General features: G+C 35.9%; 1 protein-coding gene across 1 annotated transcript in view; it reads right to left on the reverse strand.

The window, feature by feature from the left end:
- Window positions 1-503: 503 nt before the first annotated feature.
- GBE1 (1,4-alpha-glucan branching enzyme 1) overlaps window positions 504-25,355 on the reverse strand; it is a 281,560-nt gene continuing 256,708 nt past the window's right edge. The window contains exons 15-16 of the mRNA XM_080808172.1: window positions 9,916-10,033; window positions 504-1,287 (exon numbers count right to left, since the gene is read on the reverse strand). Of these exons, the coding sequence (XP_080664298.1) occupies window positions 1,231-1,287; window positions 9,916-10,033 (175 nt within the window). The 3' untranslated portion in view covers window positions 504-1,230. The remainder of the gene's footprint in view (window positions 1,288-9,915; window positions 10,034-25,355) is intronic.

Below are 25,355 nucleotides of genomic sequence, written 5' to 3' on the forward strand. Positions count from 1 at the left end.
TGTAAAGACTTCCAAGTACTGCTTATTAGTCATGAATAATCAGGCTAAAAACAAACAAAAAAGAAGCCATCACTATTTATGTATTAATGTAAAGGAGAAAATAAGATCTTAAAAAAGTGAGGGATGCTCTTTTTTATAAATGCATCACAATTTCTCAGTTATGAATGAATTATGTATCACTGATTTTAGACCCGTGGCCTACTATTTAATGAATTGACTGGCAATTTCATGACTGAGTATCCTACTGAGTTGAGACAGCTAATTCAACGTCTGAAACTGTTCAGGTTTACAGCTGCAGAGTAGCTTGGATATCTGGGTTAGTCAATATAATCTTACATTACAAAATAGTACCTAAAGAAAAACTATTATTAACCCCTATGCTTGGCCCATTGTGCACGCATGCATATATGTGGGGAGGGTATCAGAGGTAAGATAAGCATTTTAACATTCATTCTAAATCAATCCCAATGGTAGTCCAGCAAAGTAAATATTAGCAAAGGCAATTTTGCAGTTTAAAAATTTTTTTTTATTTTTTATTGATCAACAATAAAAGATGTTTTCTGAAATGTTACAATTACCAAATCAGGTCTTCAGAAAGACGGAGATATCAGCATCCACCAAGATACTAAATGAAGCAGAGATCACAAGATAAAACTTAGGCAGAATGAAGCATGGACAAGTTTATAATGGTTTTATATTATCTCTGATCCAACTCTTAATTTTATATCATTACTACATTACTACATACTTATTACAGTATTTCTAAACACAATTTGAAAAAAAAAATAGTAACAACCTTGGCGCTTTATATATTAAACCAAGATATACTTAGAACAAATAAAGTCCCCCAATATTCTTCTTAAAAAAATACTGTATACATTCAACAGAAATAATCATACATGACACATGATTCATATGTGAACTTTAAGGATCAAATATTGGCCTAGAAAGAAAAGTTGTTTAAAGGCATCACACCGAATACTTCATCTGAGAATCCTAGCTGCTCGGATGCCTGGAAAAATAGAGTCTAGGATCCTTGAAATTTCAAAAACATACCCCCCTCCAGCCAGAGTCTGACGATCATTTGCATAAACCAGTATTACATTTCAGACGTCTGATGTTTCGTCTAGACAGCCGTGTTTTGCCAGCTTACACATTACAAGCTCTGTGACAATGCGAACAGGAAAACAAAGCACACTTGGCTTCTGGGGAAGCTGAAACTCCGTCTCTTCAGTTGGGCAGATCCACATTCTGAAGGATGAGGCCCACTCGGCTTGGAATGTACACCTAAGTCAACACAATCATGTCAGTGCCATTGAAAGAAATACTGAACACGATGACATTATGTCAAAAGGACACGATGCCCTCTCACATTTGCTTCAAGCTACAGTTATCTTTACACTTCTGCAAGCTCCCAGGAGACGTTTACTACGGTTCAGCAGTCCCGGTACCTAAGTGAGACGCCTTTGAAGCAGCCCCCACTAGAGGGCGCCATACACTTTACAAACCCGACGTTCCGCAGACACGAGGGCTCTGAAGGACACGCGCTGCTGACGAGGCACTATCCGGTGGTACAGGAAGGCTGCCCTGAGGTTACAACGTTATTCTACTCAGGTGAATAAAAGTAATATACAGAACACTGCTCGACACCAAGACTCTTATTTGTCATCCCGTTTTGTCTTCTGTCATTTTAAGAAATAAACTTTAAAGGTAATATAAGGGATCCTAAGGGTATTTAGGTCCCTCCCCAACTTAAACCAGGCAAAAAGCTTGCCCCTGCATTGAAAATGCAGTAGCATCCTCTCCAAGCCCTGCAGGGTCCTGACTCGGCTCCTTCCTGCGAGACAGCCCATCTCCCATCTCAGCTCCCTGGGGCACGAGTCTCTTCTCCCCTCGCACCAGGCTCCTCCCACAGGGGGGTCTTTCCTCCCTTCTCTGGGTCTCTGCTCAGAATACTCTTTACCTTGCTAGTTCCTTATCTCTTGCATTTTAAAAAGTTCCAGCTCCACAGAGGGGTGTCCCTTGACAACGTTAGATAGCATAGGTTTTCCACTTTGTTTTCTATGACTGATGCATTTTTGTTTGTTTCCTTTTTCTTCTTTTTTCTTTCTTTTTTTTTTTTTTTTAATCTGGGCAACCTTGGCTGTGTTGCTTTGCCTCTCTGGGTCCCTGATCTCCCTTCTGTATGGTGAGGATGCCAAACGATAATTGCAGCTAATAGCTACTAAGCGCTCAGTCTGTGCCCTCCATCAGGAAGGATCTCCACGTCTTTCAGGTCCTAGTTCATTCAATCCTCAGGACAACCCTGTGAGGCAGCACTGCGATCACCTCCACCTTTCAGATGAGGGATGGAGGCACGGGGTAGCTAAATAATTTTCTCAAGGTCACACACTTAGTAAGTGGCAGAGATGAGAGGTGAATCCAAGTTCTCTGGTCAAAGGGGATTTTTATTTCTTTCTGAACATCTAACACAATTTGCGATTTTTTTCAAGTTTATGCTATGTCCTCCCCACGAGACTATGAACTTTACAAGGGTAGAAGCCCTAAGTCTTCACATTTCTAACTCTTCATAGGTGCCAGTGGACAAAGTAGGTGCCAATGATGACAAAATAATGAACAATGAATAAAAGAATAAATAAAAGTGGGCCAAATATGTGCATATATCACAAGATATTCTTTGGTAGACTTATATCTGAAATACTTTTTACAAAATCGAGAAGTGAGCTGAACTGCTTGATGTTTATCTATGTGCTATTTTATATATAACATATTTACTGTTAAGAAACAGTAAAAATAATATTAGACTGCTGGCATCATTGTGACAGTATCTCTCCATTTCTGACACTGTGAATATTTTATTATTTCAGTCATTTTATCTTTAAGTAAAAGTCTGGCTGATGGGTTAAAGAAAGAAAAAAAAAAGCTTTTACAGTTTAGAACCAGAATAAAAGATGCAAAGCAGTCACGGCTTAAGGAAAAAAAAAAAAAAAAAGGAACAGAACAGCTGGTTTCCACTGAATGAAACTATTGGATGTTCAATACATCTCGACTCTGCAAATGAACACAATGTTTTCCCTTAAGGTTTTTGTCATAAAGAACTCTCACAATTCTAAAAAAAATCAGATATACTAATCTAGTTGGTTAGTTTTGAACAATAAAGATTAAAGTGGTTGTAAAATGATGGCATTTTAAAAAGAAATTTATATTATGAACGCAGTAACTAGAGAAGAGTTTTTCTAATCTTCAATTAATAGTGATTTTCAAAAATGATCATCATCAAAATTTCACAAATGCTAACAGTCACTGGGTAGCTCAATGTCTCACAGTTTGATCTGCTTCTAGTACTTCCAAAAGATAAACAGTATGCCCTTGCCATCATTAAGTGTGAGGAAACCCTTTATGTCAATGCCATAACCTGTTTCCCTCTATTTTTCCTATAATTTAGAGGTTCAACCAATTCTCTCTCCAATTCTCATCAAAATAGGCAGGAGTCAGGAGACAGTGTTCTGCCCTTTCAAAGGAGTTTGCCATGTATTTTCTCTGTTCTGTGTGTATAGTTTGGGGAATCACAAAAACTAGGTTTAACTAATCACTGGGGCAGCAGGTTATAATGGAATGATTCTGAACTCTTCTAAGCACTTTAGAACTGAAGATCAATCTACATTTTTCAGTAGCACCAACGACTAGATAAAAGAATTTCAGTTCCCTTTACACTAAAAATATTTCTCTGATTTTAGGTATGGTCTTATATGAATATAAAAGGATTCTGGTAAGTTCAAGGCTCTGCAGACAGGTCTAATGAAACAAACAAGTCAGACCTAAACAAATAATGACAGATCTCTGCTCAGTGTGGCACAGTGATCTAGCAGGACAGGTCACATCAATCTCGTATTGAATCCTACAGAGTTCTGGCACTTACTCTGTTTGATTCATAACCTCATAACTAATTTCATTAATGAAATACAAATGAAAACTATAAACCTATAATTTAGAAACACTCTTCCTTTCTGCGATCTCTTGGTATTTTAGCCGCCCCGAATGTAAGAGTAAAACAAAAGGGATGACAAGAAACTATATGCGTTATATGTGTTGAGTTTCCTCTTTTGGCATTCAATGGTTAAAAAATGCTCCAAGAACTCTTACTAAATGATGCTGGTCATTTTATGTAAGGAGTTTTATGAGGCCAATTCCACTCACACTTAGAGACCTCTTAATACTATCTGCTCAAAAAACCTTCAGTTGGTAATTGTAGAGTATCATTAACGGAAATATTGTGTAATTATATTTTTCACTGCAGTGTTAATTACTAGAATGTGTTTATGTTGCTCTTGAGCCCTTGCAGTATAGGCAACATGAAAGAATTTCCCCAAGCAAGTGATTTTTCTTAACTCTGGCTATTTATGGAATTTTGAGTTTTTTTCTTTATTAGGGTTCTGAGTCTGTAAATCAATTTTCTTAGTGGTTAGGAAATGACTACCAATTATACTAAAGGATTTAAGATAATCAGAACTAATCCTTATGATGAGACAATTACAGACACGAACAGTTTGGGGGCTCTATAATTTAGTGCTAAGTATTGGCTCTGTAACACTCATTTTATAATTTTAATTCTAAAAATAGTTTTGATTCATACAGCAAGTGAAAAGAAATATGAACATAATTTGAGTCGGTTTAAACATGAAAATGTTTAAGCATATTTAAATATAAACAATTTATATTTAAGTGTATGTATAGAAAAAGTGTTTAGTATGCTACAGGTAATATATGCTGATCAACATATATACCATGCCCATGTGTTAGCCATTGAGCCCTAAAGACTTTGTGGTCAGGAGCACATTAAGAACATATAAGACAATGTAATGTATGGTCATGAATTTAATATTTTCTAGCTATATTTATAGTCAGCACTTCAGAAGGAATCAGAATGCCATAGTATAATTCAATCCACTTTTTAAGAGAGGCAAAATGCATGCTAATATACCTAGTTATTTTGACTACCCTAATGACTTAATCACTATGTTGAACTAACATGATTAAAAAAACTCAGAAACAAAAAACCCCACAAAAACAAAAAAAGCAAAGCACACAATAATCTATTATATTATGACATCCAGGCAAAGTATTATGTTTTTCGAGGATAACTGAGTTGCAAAAATTAATTTTACAATTTTTGAAAACAGAGTGGCAAAAATTTGAAAACAGAAAATTTTAAAATAACTTTTAAGTAGAAAATACCTTAATTTTTAAATTTCCTTAGAAATTGCTAAATTTAGCAATAGCACATAATTGAAGGGTGATAACATCATTTGATGAAAAGGGTATTAGACTTTTAATAGTCTTCATACACACATTTGTCATAAAAGAATTACAAATTATTTTGAAAAATAAGTTTGATATATAAAATAATTCTAATTTTCACATATGTGTTTTAGTTCATAAAGTATTTTCTGAGAAAAAATAAATCTTATTCTAATTCATTATTTCATGTTAGGCTAAGAGAAAAGTGATACTAATATTTCTATATAGAAATCTATATTATCTGATTTAGAAATATTAAAAAAGAATAAGCTTTAAGAATTGTTTGACTTTTTTTCTTATCTGAAAAACCCAAACATGTACATGATTTGGGATAGAGCAAAAGACATTTTCCTAACTGCTAAATTGTATTTCCACTACAATAAAGATATACCTATGCCAAATTCTGTATTTAAACCAAAAGTCTGCTTCTGAATTCCCAAATTTAGAATAAGAATAAACAGATCTACTTCTTCTTTTTTTTTTAATCATATAAACAGATCTACTTCTTAGTGATGAGGAGCCAAACTGGCAAAGTAATAAATGCTGAAATTATTGCCTTATTTTTATTTCACCCTTGAGACTACTTGAGTTACCGTAAAGGAAACTAATTCTCGTTTTAGGTGCAATAATCTGTTCTTCCATTTGTGCCAGGGAATTTGAATTTATGAACCAGAGAAGGGAAAGAAAGCCTCCCTGCTTCCAGTGCACTGACCAACATGTAAGTAACATACAGGTTCATATAAGTTCCTCTATCAGACACAAAAATATAGGGGCACCTGGGTGGCTCACACCTTAAGCGGCTGCCTTTGTCTCAGGTCATGATCCCAGGATTCTGGAATCGAGCCCCGCATCGGGCTCCCTGCTCAACTGGAAGGCTGGTTCTCCCTCTCCCATTCCCCCTACTTATGTTCCCTCTCTCACCGTTGTCTCTCTCTGTCAAATAAATAAAATCTTTAAAAAACAAAACAAAATAAAACCAAGATATAGGGAAATGAGTGTGCCAAAGGGTAGTTTCTGACAATTGCCAGTAAAGGAGAATGGAGAAATTCTTTCCCATCGCTTCTTGGCGTTTGCGGGCGACTCTGATCTTAGCAGAGGTGTGTCGACGGTAGTGCACACATGGTTCTCGCCGGGCTTCCCAGCGTCAACTGATGGAGTTCATAATAGGGAAGGTGCTGGAATGGTACCTGCATCAGCAGCTTGTGTGGCTATTTTAAGATTCCTTCAAGCACTATTTGTTACTATCTTTGAAAGCAGATTTGACACTTATTCAGCAAATCCTTTGGATTATTGAGCTTGCAAATTAAGCTTTGGTAAATACTGTGTCCTTATTATGATGGGCAGAAATTTTATGGAGAAGGAAAGAAGCCTTCTCTTCTCCCCTTTATTCCAGGCGTGTGGGAGGCAAGAGTGATCTCTCGCTGGTGGTGGAATGAGACCTGGAGCGTCTGCAGTCATTTCAAGAACCCTGATCAGATCCCAGCACATATGACCTATTTTAATAGAGTCCCACTATAATGAGGTATTCTTAGAACAGGTTTGTTTTTTAATGTGATTTTTTTCCCCTCTGGCTCTTCAAAGGATAACTCTGGCAAGAAGGAACATGTTTTATTGGACTTTCTGGTCTATTTGGGTTCCCTTATTCCTATATTAAAACCAGTGATCATTTCACCTGGAGCCTGAAGACATTTAAATGAGTGTTTCCTGAAGCACCTTAAGTTACTGAAACAAGATGCTGCCGTTGGGAAGACAGAGCTAATCATCACCTTTTTGACCCAGCTGGATCAGAATTCTAATAGAGGCAGGCGCTAAGCTATGTTCTGTCTCTCATGTGCTTGCAGTGCGGTATTCTTCTACCTGCTACCAACGCTCATGTGCTGCTCTCCACTCCACCTGCTAATTTCGACCTGTGCATTCCTTATTTGCAAGATAAATTCAATTAGTACTTGCAAAATAATCTCCTGACTGTTGCTGCCACTGTGAGTTGGCTTGTTCTAATTATGATAGAATCTTCTTATTTTTACAAGAACTGAAAGCACAGCAAGATATTTTCTGCCCATCCCCATAGATGGTGAGCCCTTGGTTTAAGATTATAACTTCCCCCAAATTGGGAGAAGTTCTTCTTAACTATGTGTCCTCAAGCACCTAGTATCCTGATGGGCTTAACATACCTAAAAAAGAACTGGATAGCCATAACAATACCTTTAAAGTACACGTGAAATAGCATTTTGCGGTTTCCAAAACCTTGGCCAAGTTAATGAGTTTATGTGTCATAAGAATCTGTTGCTGTGGACAGTATCCTATACTAATCCTCATTACAGAGGATGGAAAATGTAGTGCAGAAAAGGTGAGAACTCAATTTCTTAAAGCTAGTAAATGGCAGACAGGGGGCTTGATCCCAAGTTCACTGCCACAACATTCTGTGGTCTTTTCAATGCTCTACCAGGCCTCTCTACCTAACAGAGAGCCCTCACTGGACACATGAAGCTTTAGGAAGTTTGCTACATACAAATGTTGCCTGACTCTTCCAAATTCCTTTCCATTCCTTCCAAGTTGAATGATCTTCCTTAATCTCTCAGGGGTTGTTGCAGAACTTTAACATAATTTTTTTTTAAAGATTTTATGTTTTTATTTAGAGAAACAGAGCACACAAGCAAGGAGAGGGATAGAGAGAGTGGGAGCTGACTGAGCATGGAGCTGGACATAGGGTTCAACCTCAGGACCTGAGATCATGACCTGAGCCAGAATCAAGAGTCAGATGCTTAACTGACTGAGATACCCAGGTGTCTCCTAAGATAATTTTTAAAATTCATTTCAGGGGGCACCTGGGTGGCTCAGTTGGGAGAGTGTCTGACTCTTGATTTCAGCTCAGGTCATGATCTCAGAGTTGTGAGACTTAGCCCGATTCGGGCTCCCCATTCAGTGCAGAGTTAGCTTGAGATTCTCTCTACCCCCTTTCTGCCCCTCACCCCCACTTGTGTGTTCTCTCTCAAACAATATTAAAAAAAAATTCATTTTAGAAACTATTTTTATTAACTTTATATGGCAAAACTGAATGTTCCGACAAACTACAACACTTATTCTTTGTGGATAAAATCTGATAGCACCGTGAAACCATCCCTCTTAATCATTTTATTTTTTAAAAAAGATTTTATTTATTTATTTGACAGAGATAACAAGGAGGCAGAGAGGCAGGCAGGGAGAGAGAGAGGGGTGGGGGAAGCAGGCTCCCCGCTTAGCAGAGAGCCTGATGTGGGGCTTGATCCCAGGACCCTAGGATCATGACCCGAGCCGAAGGCAGAGGGTTTAACCCACTGAGCCACCCAGGCCTCCCTCTTAAAAATGCATATGTATTTACATCTGTATCTAAAGCTACATTAACGTATGTCACCATCGTCACCACCTATATACACACACATACTGTCAGAGTAACCCTCACGTCTCCTGTGGCCATTACACTTTCCTCAGAGCCTATAATCCACGACTCAATCTTGCTCATCTCTGCTCTTTTCATTAATTTTATGCCACTGTCTTGGGAAAGCTGATTCCATAGGCAATTACGGTGATTTACAAAGTGATATATCTGCACCACTTTAAGAGGTGGGAATATGGTAGAAAAATGGGGGAAACAGGCATCCCTTACAGATTCTCCCCTTTGACTTATACTTAAATTTTTGGAAAAGAGAGAAATGTAACAGCTGTGATAAAGCTATCTATACATTTGTTAGATACATTCTGGCCTCATAAAAGTGAAACAAATCTTCATCTAAGACCTCCCATGATGAAAAAATGTGCATCTGAAGCAGAGTGATGGGAGAGGAAGAGGACAAGAAAATGAGAATGTGAATGAGAGGGAGGGAGGGAGAAGATGGGGGGGCGAGTATAGGACTAGTCAGGAAAAAGGAAAAAAAAAACCCATAATGTAGATATATGGATCTGAGCTTACTATCTGGACATAAAGTCCTCCTCCAAATCTGGAGAGTTTTTAGATCCTACATTTTTAAAAGAATTGAAACCTTGTAGTTTAAAGCAATATTCTTTCATATGTATTAACAACACAGAGTAAAAATTAGTTATATGATTTAATGTTTTCCTCAGTGATATGAGGAAATCAGAAAATTCGCTAAGTAGAATGAATTCAGTCTTTAATTGACTGCAGGAAAGAAAAGCAATAGATTTTCATAGACCCTCTTAAGGTGTTTTAAATTAAACTTCATTAGACAGTCAATAATGTAGAAATCTGCTGGATGTAAAATATTATACAGAAAGCAAGAACAGAAGGGAAGTAAACTGTTGCATAAAAATAGAAAAATATGCCTTCTCTTTATTTTTTGAGAAATATTTTTTATTCCTAGTGATAGACAAACTTTCCCAATTGTCCTCCAAATACCCATTACTACCAGTTTTCCAAAAGCAAATTCAGCCCAGCACCACACACACCGCCTCTGAATATTTCAGCTCACTTCTTTTCTATCAACCCCACCCCGTTTGTTTTTTGTTTCATTTCGTTTTTTTACATGCCACTTACACAAAGTTGTTTCTTTGGACAAAAATACCGCTTTAAAAATAAAGGATTAAATGAATATGCAATGAATAGATCTTAAAGACCTTACTTACCAAAAGAGAACAGGGACGCTCATTATGTTTAAAATTTTCAGAAAAAAAATCAGTATTGTGGTCCAATCTCTGATGTCCTCCATATTCGGCTGCATCTGTATCCAGCACAATTTTGAATGTACAGCTCTTAAGGAATCACAACGGTTCAGGAGTGAAATGAGACATTATAAAATATCTTCTGAGATAGTAATTTAAAAGAGAGTATTCTGAACACTGTTAAATCCTGATTTGTGTCATACACCCATTTCTTTTCCCGTATTTCAGAGACACTCATGTTTGAAAGAGGGTATTAGAGACTCTGGTCCACGTACCCATTGGTCCTTGTTATCCTATCACAGCTTATCACATGATCATCCAACCTAGGACCGACTATACCTATTAACAGAGAATTTACTTTTCTCTTACTACAACCCATCCCGTTCATTAGAAATTCACCTCTGTAGTGAGCAGAAATTTGACTTCTTGGGACTTTTCAACCTGGAAAAGCTATAAAGGAAAATTCAAAATATAGTAACCTTTCATATATTTAATAATAGTTTTGCTATCTCCCAGTGTCCTCTACATCTATTACTAAATACATACTAAATGTAATCCCGGGACCTTTAAGAATTTCTCATTTGAAATGGCTTTTACTCCTTCCCCAACTCCAACTTCATTCCAGTTTTCTAGATCCTGGTTATCAAAGTGAGGATCACAGAAGTGAACCAAGTGTCCATGTATGGTCTGAAGGGTGCAGAACTAAGCAGGCCTCCTTCTGCTACTAACACACAAGATCATGAAAACATACTGTCTATCCATGTTACACACAGATTCATGTTGCATTCATGAGGTCTGCTACAATTTAACATCTGGTTTTTTGGGTGAATTATTAGATATATTTTATTTATGTATTTACAACAAAATAAAAGCTATGGCTATTACGTTCAAATTTATTATGATCTAAATGTCTAGACATGACACTTAATACAAAATTCCTTAGGTAAATGTACATCAGTAGAAATGGAAATCTTAACTTTCTTCTAGCCTAAGGAGGGATACAAAGAGATTTGAGTGCTTTGTGTTTTCTTTCTCTGGTATCCAAATCCTTAATTCAGAAGTGTTTGTATATTTTCATTAAAAAGTATCACGTTAAAAGTAGATGTGGTGACCAACAATAACCATCATTTTCATGCCCAGGGAACCTCTCTCTGGGTAACAGATACAGTCAAACTTGCTAAAGAAACTTTTGGTGGGGGGGATGGCTCCATTTCATTCAATCTAGGTCAGTCTGCTTTGACTCAAATTCAAACTGATAATCAGAATGTTAGTGTTTAACAAGAAAGAGACAGGGAGAAAGACTGATTGAGATTCAAAAGATGACTACGGGGCACAGGCAGATTCTAAAGTCACTCAATATAGCTGAAAATGACTCGAGCATTTGAAATCATTTAATGGCAAAACACAGGTAGTGAAAATAAATAACTAGGGACACCGTAAAGAAACGAAGCCTTGTGGAATGAAGGGAACTAGTACAACTAAAGTTTAGCTTTTGTTCTTCAACTAGTTCATTAAATGCTTGTACAAATCTTCAAAAAGCAAAAACAAGAACATAAACGAGTACAATTTAGAGACTGATGTCCTAGGATACTTTAAAAACTTCTGAAATAGAGTATCAATTATTAAATTAGTAGTTAAGATCACAGATAATTGGTAGTAGTGTCTGAAGAAAGCAAGTATCTCATCAAAATTTCCCAACCTGTGGGTTGATATTCACTGGTAGCTGTGTTATTAAAAAGATTGCACTGAATGAGTAATTATTTTATTACAAGGGACTGGGAATCTATATTTGCATCAGGCATTGTCTGAAGCCTAAGTTATGTTATTATACACATCGGATACTGTATTTTAATGTTCATCTTTTTTGATTAATAAAATGCAGATTCATTTAAAAAAATCACAAGATTTAGAGTAAGGTTTTGCCTATATATTTTTTCAATCAAGAATACTGAAAGAACAATTGTTATAAAAGAATCCATTTGTTTTTGACACTGAAAGGGATCATCACACTTAAAATGGTTGGAATCTACTCACTTAATACATGTAATTTGTAGTCATAAAGCAAAAGCTTAAAGAGCCATAACGAAAATTCTAAAACATCAGTTTGAACCTATTTCTCTGATCTATAATTTAAAGAATAAACTCAGCTGTGGACACTTTTGGAATTACTCAGCCCTGTGTCTACATTACCCAGGAAATACAATATAAAAGCAACTCTTGAGCTCCAGATTATAATAATTTAAAGCACTAGATTAAAAGTAATAATTGTGGAAGAGCCTTATAATTGTGAATTACTACCATATATTATTTGAGCATTAGAAAACCCTTCTTTTAGGGACACTGCTTAGAACAAACAATTTTAAAACGATTATTTGAGCACCTGGATTGATTTACTGATTTCCAGTCTCTCATTCAGGCATTCCCTTATTCCTTCTTTCTCATGTGCATACACACACACACACACACACACACACACACACACACACGGCACCCAAACAGCACCAAAATCCCTATAAACCCCCATCTTTCACTAAAGAACATCTCTCTGAAAATACAACTCTGAACTGATTTACACTTATCTTAAATTATTTTTTAAATATGGTTTCCAATTCTGTAGCAGATAGAATAAATCTAGCAAGATACCTTAAAAGGCCTTCTTTCATTCATAGCTACCTCCCGACACTTAACAGAATGTCTTTTCATAAAAGGTTCTCAATACATCTTTGAAACATTTAGGACAATTCTGATTCACCAAGGAAGGTCTAATTCCATATCTTATATTTTTGTATTAGAGGAAAGTAAAGTAAGTTATCTTTACTCCCCCACTCACTTACTAAGTACACAAAATGTATAAGGCACTGTGCAAGATAAAAAAAAATGACTAAGATATGGTCTTAGTTTACATACAACTTACAGCTGTAAGGAGAGATAACACATGCACCTGAATGTCTATAAATAAAGCAGAAAGGAATATGCAGTGGGAGGGAGAGTCGAAGAGAAAAGGTAGGACTGACTGTCTATAAAGAGTTTTGAAGGCTGGGCTATGCTGTTAAGATTTTTTGGTAATTAAGTACAGAATGTTGAAGATTGGTGAGAAAGAGTATGACAACCAAGAAAATTAACCTGGAGGTTAGGGGTAGAATGAGATGGACAAAGAAAAGACCAGGTCAGAGAGAACAGTCGGGAGTCTTAGAAGTCCACGGATAGTAGTATGGCTAACCTCGGACAGTATGAATGGAGAGGCACAGATACATCAATGAGATTTTTGGATGGAAAAGGACGGACACCAATGCACAATGTGGGGAGACAGAAGCAGAAGGGGGGAATATGTCTGCCTAAAGACACACAACTGGTTTAGGGGCAGAGCTGGGATGTACACACCGGTCCAATGTAATCTAATTATCCTACTCTTTATACCTGGGCACCTAGTTTATATGGAGAATCAGGCAAAATCTTTTCATAAACAGTTTCTCATTTAATTCTGAAGTTGAGATTCTTAGGATAAAGAGGCCAGAATGAATAGGACATGAGAGAAATAAAAATTTAAAAAGCAGATAAAGTGATATTCATCTAAATGATTAATCTCGTTAAATTTAAAAGATTAATCATTTAACGTTAGAAGGCTGAATTCTTAACATTCCTTATGGAGTCTGAATATCTGACATTTATTGTATTTGTTCTAGACCCATTCTTGTTCATTTAGGTTCATTTGGTCATTTTATTTGTGAATACAAAATATTGGGCCAAAAAGTTTACCTCACTCAATTTGGGAAAATACAGTAGGAAAAAAAATGATAGAAAGATGGAATTATTTTATGAAGACTTTTTTTTTCTATAAAAGAGATCAAATAGGTCCTTATCCATTTGAATGTCATTTAAAAATATTATGATTTCTTCTCATTTTAAATTCAAGAGCTTCCTAAGTATTTGATATATCTATCAACAGGTTGAAATAGATAAGAAGTTTTAAGCATTATTGCATAATCTATGTCCTTAAATTTGAACCAAGAAAGAGCCATGTTCTGAAGACCTGTACTAATAAGATTAAAGAAGAGTGAAGGCATGAAGACTCTTAAATTCAATGGCTCTTCAAATACTTCAAAAGCTGCTGTGTTTGCTCAGCCACTTGATAAAGTGTCTGTTCAAAGTATAAGGATTTTGATGTAAGAAGTACTATCATTTATATCATTCTGCACTAAACTCACTTCACTCCCGCTGATCAAGCTAAGGAAATTTATTGTAAGGTACAACCCCTGAGGTTTCAAACTGAGTGACAGTGAAAGGGGTTCTCTAGGCACTGGGTGACCATAAAGATGGCAAAGACAGTAAGTTACCATCTATCTTTACATCTAAGCCAGCATCAATTTTAAGATGAATTATTTTATATATCCCCTTTAAATAAAGAAAAAAAAATATCACTACCATGCCATTCATTGTACAACACATCCCAATTGAAGGTAAGCTTAAATGTGAAAAAAATGTACATCTTAGAATATATGCATTTATTATGTTATTTTCAGATATGATTCTTTAATCAACCCACTCATATTACCATGATTGAAATGACTTCTGGGAGCTCAATGACCCTAGGAGAAAGAATCTATATCAAAGGCAGGAAATATTCCATATGAAACTTTAAGGAATTGTGAACAAACTTCTGGTAGAGAAAGAACAAGTTCTGGAAAGCAAAGGAAATTTTGTATTTTTAACAATGTTAAAAACAACTTCCAGCACAGGACCAGTCACAGTGTTCTAACAAAGTCCTTCTCTTTTTATGTTTCATGAGTTGAATTTTATTTATTGCCAGCTGCTATCCACAAAATCTTCAGTTATAACTGTATACCATAAATATAAATGTATAAATATAAATATAGGGAAATTATGCCTAGGCAATACACCGGGCCATACATTACACCTTTTAGTTGATCTCTCTGGTCTTTTTCCAAATGCAAAAGTAGCAAAGTCTTGTGATGTGTTGCTGTATATTGTATGAATCTACATGTGCGTTAATGTGAGGTATGTGTGCATGCATGTCTGATTTAGGCATTCCCACATTTACTTCTCTTATCTAAAATACACATTAGCTTAAAAATTCATCATTGAAAAGCAATTCTGATATTATTTTTTCAAAACCATTTTATGGCAATGTGGCATTTATGACTATGCTACTTTCAATAGAAAATATCCATTTAAAAAAAAGAAAATATCCATTTAAAATTTTTTCTTCTTAATGTTAGCTTTAAAACATCCCTAAATGTTGTATTTCTAAAGCAAAATTAAAACAGAGAGTAATATGAAAATAAATAAGGGAATTTATTATTGAATATAACCAAAGAGCATTTTAAGATATAATAAGCGCCAAACACCACAACTTCTCCCTAAGGGAATAATCTTTTTTTTTTTTTACTCTTATTAGTTCATATTAATATTTTGGTTTATTTTTTAATTTTTTTATTTTTTTTAAGATTTTATTTATTTATTTGACAGACAGAGATCACAAGTAGGCAGAGAGGCAGGCAGAGAGAGAGGAGGAAGCAGGCCCCCTGCTGAGCAGAGAGCCCAATGTGGGGCTCCATCCCAGGACCCTGAGATCATGACCTGAGCCGAAGGCAGAGGCTTTAACCCACTGAGCCACCCAGGTGCCCCATAATATTTTGGTGTTTTTGTAAAAAGCTACACTCACATTCAAGTTTGTGAGTACTGTCTTAATTAAAAGTTTAAATGACAATCACATGTTTTAATTAAGTACAAAACAGAAGTATATTTCTGTATTCTAGGATGTGCTCGGTTCACCAACAATAGGTTTCTTCAATTAACTACAATTCCTTCAAGTTTATTTCCTTGGCTGTAAATTTTTTGAAACTATATAATGCAGAACAGCAATAAAACAAACTCAAAGGATGAGGGGCTCAAGTATTATCTACCGTGTTAATTAATGAATTGCTATGCTTTTTGAAATAAATTTTCATGCAAATTATTAGTTTATGCTTAGGCATGCTTAATGATATATACCAGTAAATAGCAAACTAAATGATAATGCCAAGTCCTGAGTACCACATACTTCTCCATGCAAACAGGAAAATTATTCTAAATTATTCAAAATACTTTGACTAACCCAACTAGGTACTTTTCTTTGTCCCAGAAGATTACATAACTTAAAATAAAAAATATCATTGTTTCTCAATAATTCAAGAAAGAATAATAATGAAAAATATGCCCACAGTTAAAGTATAATAATGAAAAAATATGCCCACACTTCTAGCCTAACCATCCTCTAAAATTGTTGCTTTTTGTCTGTGCCATTAAGGATTACCTAAAGAACTTGTAAATTCAATTATTTGATGAAGCATTAGCAATTATTTAGAATTGAAAAAGAAAAAAATAAGGTTTTTATTCACCTTATAACCACATACTCTGTCATCTAAATGAGTTTTGACCATGCAGATTCAACATTTTTTTATGGACACACTGTGCTTTTGAACTCAAAATAATTTTGACTTAGACTATAAAGAAACACCTTTTCCCTAACTTACTCTAATACAGTCTTCAGTGGAATCCAATGAAACATACATAAATGGATAAGATAATTGGAAACTTCAAAGTCCCTGAAAAATAATGACAATTATAAGCAGTAAGTAGGTATCATCTGAGCTATGTCTTACAGACTAGGATAGGAGAAATAGCCTACAACAGGAAAATATGGTGGGTACATCCATGCGCTTTGGAGTCCAACAAATCCATTCTAATACTGATTTTGGCAATTGCTAACTGTGTGTCTCGGAAAGCTACTGAACTTTCTGGAGGCTCAGTTTCTCATTGTTAAAACAGAGGTGCCCGCATCAGAGGGTTGTTGTAAAGATTAACTAAAACAATGTATTTTGAGTGCTTAGCACTGTGTCTAGTATGGGGGAAAATTCTCAAGTTATTCGCTGCTATTTATATTATTATTGTAGCCCCTGGATCGTTTAAACTGATGTCTTAAGTGACGAAAATGTAAAAGTGGCTCTATTCTCTATCTTACTTTTTACATACAATTTGGCCTTTCCTTCCTTAAGGACCCATACTTCCATGCCCTTCTCCCCTTCTCTTTATTTTCACTAGAATTCAACGTTTTCCCGTTATGTAAAATATTTAATATTAAAAATTATTAGGGCAGTACATCAAACTCTTTGAGAACTCGATCCCTTTTTAAATTTTAGGTATTATTTCTTTCTTTTTTAATTATTTTTTTAAAGATTTTATTTATTTATTTGAAAGAGAGAGTGAGAGAGAGCATGAGAGGGGAGAAGGTCAGAGGGAGAAGCAGACTCCCCAAAGAGCTGGGAGCCCGATGCGGGACTCCATCCCAGGACTCCAGGATCGCGACCTGAGCCAAAGGCAGTGGCTTAACCAACTGAGCCACCAAGGCACCCCTTTATGTATTTATCTGTTAAAGAAAAATCTCCTCAAGCTACTAAGAGAGATTGAGAGGATACCTCTGAATACCCTGACAACTAAATACCTCCCCACACCCTCTTTGTACATATGTCCTGGGTTTTTACCACACTATAAACCGATTTCATTTTTCTGTTTTCCTTTACTAAATACACTTTTTAAAAAACATATTTTTATTTATTTATTTGACAGAGAGAGATCACAAGTAGGCAGAGAGGCAGGCAGAGAGAGAGGAAGGGAAGCAGGCTCCCTGCTGAGCAGAGCCTGATGCAGGACTTGATCCCAGGACCCTGGGATCATGACCCGAGCCGAAGGCAGAGGCTCAACCCACTGAGCCACTCAGGCGCCCTAAAATACACTTTCTATAAGGGATTTCTGTCTTTAGCCAGTCCCCTCCCCCACCTCTCTGCTACCTAGGACCTATATTAGTACCCGACATATTTAGTGAGTGGGCCTTTTCATTATTGGAATATAACTGTATCCTTCTTGGGTTTTGATCTATGCATGCTTTTGCTAAACCTGAAGAAATAATTTAATACTACTTTGGTTATTAAAAAAAAACAACCACCACCACCTTGATTTTCTTTCCTTGTTTTATAGAGTTAACATTTCAGATCTGTACAATATCCCTTCTAACACAATCCCATTTCATTATCTATAAAGTTTTACTTGGACATTTTAAAAGATTTTTTCCCCTTCTTTTTGGAGAAATTACAATAGTAAAACAAATGCATGTCAGTTTGCAGTAGTTAAAATGAACTGATTGGTATGAGCCCTGGAGACAGACATTTTATATATTTGTTAGTTGAAGTGGATGACTGATTACACAGTTACTAAAGTCAGCAGATAAAAACCTGCATTATCAACCTCATCAGTTAGGTTTTTTTGTTTTAGTATTTTATTTATTTATTTGACAGAGAGAGATCACAAGTAGGCAGAGAGGCAGGCAGAGAGAGAAAGAGGAGGAGGAAGCAGGCTTTCTCCTGAGCAGAGAGCACGATGTTGGGCTCCATCCAAGGACCCTGAGATCATGACCTGAGCGTAAGGCAGAGGCTTAACCTACTGAGCCACACAGGTGCCCCATCAGTTAGCTTTTTTATACAGATGATTGAACTTAAGAAAAGAACATCAGAACCCATACATATACATATATATGTATGTATGTATGTGTATGTGTATATACACACACACACACACACATATATATATATATAGCAAAATATATAAAAAATAATTTGGCAGGGCCAGGATATACATCTAGGGGTAATATGTTCTACCACTCTCTCCCCATCTGCTATTAAAAGACTGCAAATTTTGAGAACACTGAAATACTTAAAACATTTGAAAGCTGATTATCTTAGTGTTGTTAGTAAACATTTATCTGAAGTCATAACTTGTATGTATAGTTAATGTATATTCCTTTTTTTTTTAAAATAAGTTTCAGGGCAAATAGAAAATCACAATACTCTGGGGCCCACTCAGTGCTTCAGAAAACAGAATGGGCTGAGCTAGCTTCCCCTGAAAAATTACATAGAAAAGCATGCAGGTGTGTGTGCGCATGCGCACGCACACACCCCCCGCCCATATGTGCCACGTCACTCCCGGTTATTCCTGAGCACTTCTGGGCACCTGGCCCATAACTATCATAACTCTACCTAGATTAATGATTGTAAGGGAAAAGATTCAAAATAAACATTTCCCTGTAGGGTCTAAAAAAAAACGAGTGCGAGAGTTTTAAGCACGTATGTGATTGTTAATAAATTTTCCAGGGGTATAATAAATCTAACATAGTAGTTGGCAATCATCTTTAAAACAATCATATTGGTTTAATCTTACTGGGTTGGTGGAGGAAATAATACAAGCAAGAAGTAAAGTGGCTAAGTTATTTCTGCAAAGTGCATGCTTGTCCCATTCAAAATGAAATCCACAAACGTTTTGGCCATGATACCCAGATGTGGAAATGACTTATATAATCCAAACTTTCTGGAAGGTTTTGAACCAAATTCTATGCAGATTTAATTATTTATTTTATAGTTATTTCACAAATGTTTTATTTAGACCATCGAATTATTACTAAAATTCCAAAGGGACGAGACTATTATGGTCATGAGAGAGTTAACTGAAAACAGTGACAGGATTCTATGTATTCTTTAGGTAAATTGTCCAAGGCAGCCAGCAGACAAAATGTCACCGGAGATGAATTTTCTATATTATAAATTAAGGTAAGAAAAGGAAATATACAGTTATACGCTTCTAATATATATCTACATGGAGGCTCATCTCCCTAAATCTGTCCAAGACTGTATCTAATGTGTGTAGCTAAAACAAATTAGAACTCCTATGCTATAAGGCTATCCCCGTAATATGGAACCGGCATATAGGTCCTAACTTTCACTGCTAAAGGAAGAACATGAGCAACAGCTTATCAAGAAAGCTGATGAAAGCAGAACTCTTATCTTTCACTTCTTTGTAAAAGTGTTCTTTCCTCTGCTTTATGGGATGTTTCATCCCCAAACCCTTTTATCCTCTAATGTCCTTCAGGATCTACACTTTCCCAGTCAGCACTTGAAGCTGAAATATACTTAGGTTTAATCTTGGTTTAATAAAAAATTTGAGTAGTCATCTTTTTCCTTAAAAAGTTACTTTACCCTTAAAAAGTCTGCTTGTTTCTTTATTTGTGTATGAGGAGGAGACACAGAGAGAGAGAGGGGAGGGGCAGAGGGAGGAGAGAGGGAATCTTAAGCAGGCGCCACACCCAGTGTGGAGCCCAACCCTCCATCTCCTGAGCCTGAGATCATGACCTGAGCCCAAATCGAGTCAGATGCTTAACTGACTGAGCCACCCACGCACCCCTAAAAAATTTTTTTAAAAATGAATACATTTGTTCAAAAAATATTCCATTTAAACTGATGTGTTTATAAGTGTGTTGGAAACTAGGACAGTATAACACTGCAGAGAAATGACATTTAGTCAGAGGCACCATTAACTCTTACAAAGAAACACAAAGGAAATATAAAATTACAAATAATTAGTGAGGCATGCTTTACCTACTTTAGTGGCATCTCAACAGGGCAACAAAAAGGTGAATTATCGGGTGCTCACGTGAAAAAACTACACTGAAATTAGGGGCAGTAGATTTTAATCACATTTATACACTTACCAGGAATATGATCTTATGAAAGTTATAAATCTTTCTAGTGTTCATATTAGGTTGAGGATAAGAATACTTGCCTGATCCACATCACTGAGATGATGTGATGATAAGAAGAGTCAATGTAAATAAAAGCACTCACACAATGTAAAGTGTTATGCAGGTTTGATTTTTGATACTAATTTGGAAACCATGTCCTAAAACATATCTTCTAAACCAACCGATTTTATCTAATTTCAATGGGCTGAACCAGGTTATGCTAGAGTTCTGCTGCCTCTCAAAAATCCATGATTCCATGCTGCTGGGTATTTCCTAACAGTCATTATCCCAAAATTACAGTCGGTGAATAGCACACCCATCGATGTAGGAGGGATGATTAGGGACCATCCACGAAAGGTTGAAGCTATGAGCATATGTGAGTTCTTCAGGGGAAGAGTAGAAGGAAGGAAAGAGAATAAATAGTTCTGGACCTGAGGGAAAAAGATAGGACAAAGCAGGTGCAGAGGAGAGGGAGCTCAAGTGCTGCAGCAGATGGAGCAAAGGGGTAAAGGCAGAAAGGTGAGCCAGTACCGCAAGGGCGTGGGAAGGATTTTGCCAGGAGCGGAAGAAATTCCAAGACTGTGACGGGACAGAAATCACCTTGTGGTGGTGAACTGGGGAATAAGAACCGAACAAGGTAGGACCAGAGTATGTACTTAATAGGTGATAGGATCAGTACCTACTCCTCCCATCTTTCCCTTCCTTTCTTTTATCACCAAATTTCCAAGGCATTTTTAGAACCAGTAATGATGAACACAGCAGGTAACCGTGCTGAGTTTACCATCTGAGCGGGACATTGATGCTAAGCCCTTCCTATGCATTAACTCCCTTAATTCTGACAATAATTCTACAAGTAGGTGTTTTAAAAAGATGAGCAAACTAAGAAGGAGTGAGGTTACTTTTATAACACAAGTGGGAGAGAGTGAACTTGAACGCTTAAACAGTCCTGTTCCATCTAAGAGCCCATGCATTTAGCTACTATCCTAATAATAAGAACAAATTTCTCAACATTTACACATATAAGAACCGGAAATACTTAGAACTAGTGAGCCTCTGGGAGACAAAAATGTTAGAGTAAGACAACAAACTGAAAAAAACAATGTTTCAGAATCTGAAAAGAATGTTACCATCAGAAAAACTTACTTTTCTTGTTTTCCTTAGCTGGAAAGAAAGGAAAAGTGTTGAAAGGCAAGGTACTCAAGTGAAAATAATGGACTATCTCCAAATATAAATGGATGGAGAAAAAAAATCACAGTAATTTTTGTAATGTTACAGACAAAATAATTTTCTGTTTTAATGTTCCTGAAATGAAACACTTACTGTGTGCCAGTAAAAGCTAATATGATTGCATTTCATTAAGTTATACATTAATTAAATAATTTTTCGCAATCACATCTAAAGAATACTTTCCTAATTCAACAATTAATACCATATAGCAACCAAAAAGAATCAATTAATTTCACAAATAAACTTCACAGACATAATAGGAATTAATTAGGTATTTTTCCACCATTAGGCCAAGAAATACTACATTAGTAGAATTAGAAATGAGTCTTACACAGGGTGATAACTGAAAACACTGTTTCCAAGAACACAGTTGTTCATAGCTCTACTTTTTCCACTTTTCTCTGGAGAAACAAACTCTCCCTTTGGTTGCAGCATCCATATATTATTCTTGGGAGCCCTTCAATAATTACGGTGAACCAGTAATTCTATCACGGCTTCATTTTAAGAATCTTCTGGAGTATCCAGGTACTATTTTCACATATAAGTAAAACACTGACTACTCAGTTTGACCCTGTGAGATTCTGAGTTAGAACAGCTTAACAGAAAATGATGAAAATGAAAATACCTCACTTACAGAAGATCTAAACAGCTTTAAGGATGGCAGGAGATATTTACTAAAATAAATAAATAAATAAATAAATAAATAAGTGGCTAATTTCTACTGAGATCCAGAAGGAAAAAGCAATTTAACATTCATTGCTAGAAATTTATTTTAGACACAGAATGCTCTGTTTAAAGACCACTGGCATCAGATATAAAGAAAGGTGATGAATACAATTAAACTTTTTTTTTAAATAGTAGAGTCTGATGTGTTTTAGATTGAATAAATAAAGAACTATTTTAAAAGAGAGGTTAGATAGGGAATTTTTCGGGGCAATATTTTATTCTTCCATGTATGCAATACTGTTTGCTAGGAAAGGAAAAGGTTTACTAAATGAGATAATAAGTGAAAAGTGCTTGCAGACTGCAAAGCATATGATAAGTTTCTAACGGATGATAGATCTTATTATTAAAGTCTGTTCAGCAAGTATTCTGACAATACATTTTATTGTATTAATTTTGAGTTGTACAAAATCGTGATGCATCTTATTGATAGTATTTTATCAATTTCTCCTTTCTGCCATTTAATTAAATATCTACTTGAAGGGAAAGACAATAAATCCTAGTAATCTTTGTACTTCAATTATTTAATTTTAAACAACTCCAGGGCTTCTTTTCCCATTAGGTAGCTGTATCCTCTATCTATCCACCTCATGCATCTATCCGTGTGTTCATCCATTCGTCTATCCAACATGCAGCCATCCATCCACTTCTGACCACCTATCCTCCTATTCATCACCATCCATCCAACAGAAACTTAGCTTTACATGTGGTACCCAATACATTTTAACTAAACACATAACTGCTAATGCGCAGGTAAGACTCTTCTAAGTCTTACACATAGCTCAGAGTCAATTTCCACGTACTAGTACCTCTTTTTACAATTGGTAAAAATAATCAACTTGGGCACAAATATTTTCCCCCTTATCAGCGAAGCAATTGTTACGTAAGTGTGGTATTGTTTTTAACGGTTACAGTAATGTTTCCGATTTCTCTTTTCCCAAGAAGGACAAGAAATAGAGGGCAGAAATCTTGAATGACCTATTGTTAGATGAATTTCTGGAGCCTAGGAGACCATTACCACACAACCAAGCTATGAAGCAAAAAAATCTCAGAACACTGAGACCCTGAAATAGTACTCCTATATTTAAGGAAAAAAAAAAAAGAATAAGAAAAAGAAAAAAAAAAAGTAAAGAAAAAAACCCCATCTAAAACCATTTGTGTTTTAAGGGACTGCTCATTATTCATTACCACCTATAGTCTTATGAATATATATTAAGCCAATCTAAAACTGTTACAGCAGATGCAATATTTTAATCATGCAAAATGTTTTTCTTACTTTGTGATTCATCTTAAATTCCTGGGTAGAAAAATGATGCTAAATCATAGGCTCTTTATTGCCAGTGGAGGTGGGGATACGCATCTGTTATTATCATTAAATCATAGGGATTGTTGGACAATGTTTAACAATAAAAAATGATAAAAAAAGACCTCTAGATAATGTTTAAAAGTATTACTGTCATCTTGAAACTAAAGAGGGCTAACCTAGCAATAAATGCACATCTATTTTGAAGCTATAAAAACAAAAGTAGGACCTATATTAAATATGAAATTGTTAGTAGGGTCATCTCTTTGACATAAAGAATAGCATCATTAAATTGTAGCATAGAGTAAAAGCCCACATACACACACAAGGAAAAGAAACATGCTTGCATCTGTTCAAAGTGATTGTTGTAGTTTTTCTACGAGAAAACCTTGTATTTTTTTAACCTTTTTTTTTTTTTTTTAGCCAAAACATATATAACCTGGAAAACTAGAAAGTTGAGATGCTCTATTTCTCTTGGTCCAGAAATCAACCTTTATATATAAATTCTTGATGGAATGTGGCATTTAGCTAATCTTAAATTAAGCCCTTTGTTTTTATTTGTTGCATAAAGCATAGATTCTAATAAACACAGAGTGTTACATAACCATGCTTCAAAGGCTTCTGTAAACTAAGCAACTCCTAGCAACATCTTTGCCTTCAGCAATCATACTCCAGTGAATCATCCAAGTGACCTTATTTGCTCATTAGAAACTCTGTGTACAGGTTGCAAATGTCAGAGTCTGAATTTACATTTTAAAAAGTACATCTTGCGGCAGTTTAATGAAAATATTTCAAAGATCTCAGGTCAAATTCAACTATTTACTCATCTGTTCCCTTAGCTTTAAATATTTTTTGGCTGGGATTCACATAGTTTTCACAAGCCATCCTTTATGATCACTCTCCTCTTAACATTTCAGTATTGTAACAGTTTGAAACACCATTTGGAAAGGGGGCTGCTGTTACACTATTATTTCCACCCCCATCTCAGCATGGTGACAAATAATTTAGGAAACATTTGATTTTAGTGTTGTTTACGCTCTCAGAACAGTATGAATCCACACATACCAAGACACACACCTACGAATGAGGCGTGAAGGCAGTTAGTTGAAGAGAGAGAAGCTCTCCTGTGCCATGAATTTGTGTATTTACTATACAGGATTTACAATTCATTTTCCCATGCTACCTACTGCCCCGGAACTATACATTAAGTTATTCTGTGCGTAACAGGAATGTCATCATCAGCAATACCACCACCAACCACACAGAGGCAGCCATGAGCAGAAGGCGGCACTCTGGTAGGGTACAAAGAGCAGGAGCTTTGCAGTACCTTGCTCAACCTCTGCAGCTGTGAGCTGGAGGAAGTTAGGTAGTGACATAGAGGCCTTGGTTTACTGATCTGTCCCATGAAGCTAACACAACCTACCTTACAGGGCCACTGGGAATATGAAACTAGATACTTATTTAAAATGGCCTGAAAACAGAAGGTCCTCAAAAAGAGGTGCCCTAACACCCACTTTCCTTGGCACT

The sequence above is a fragment of the Martes martes genome (genome assembly GCF_963455335.1).
Source record: "Martes martes genome assembly, chromosome: 1".
Lineage (NCBI taxonomy): Eukaryota > Metazoa > Chordata > Mammalia > Carnivora > Mustelidae > Martes > Martes martes.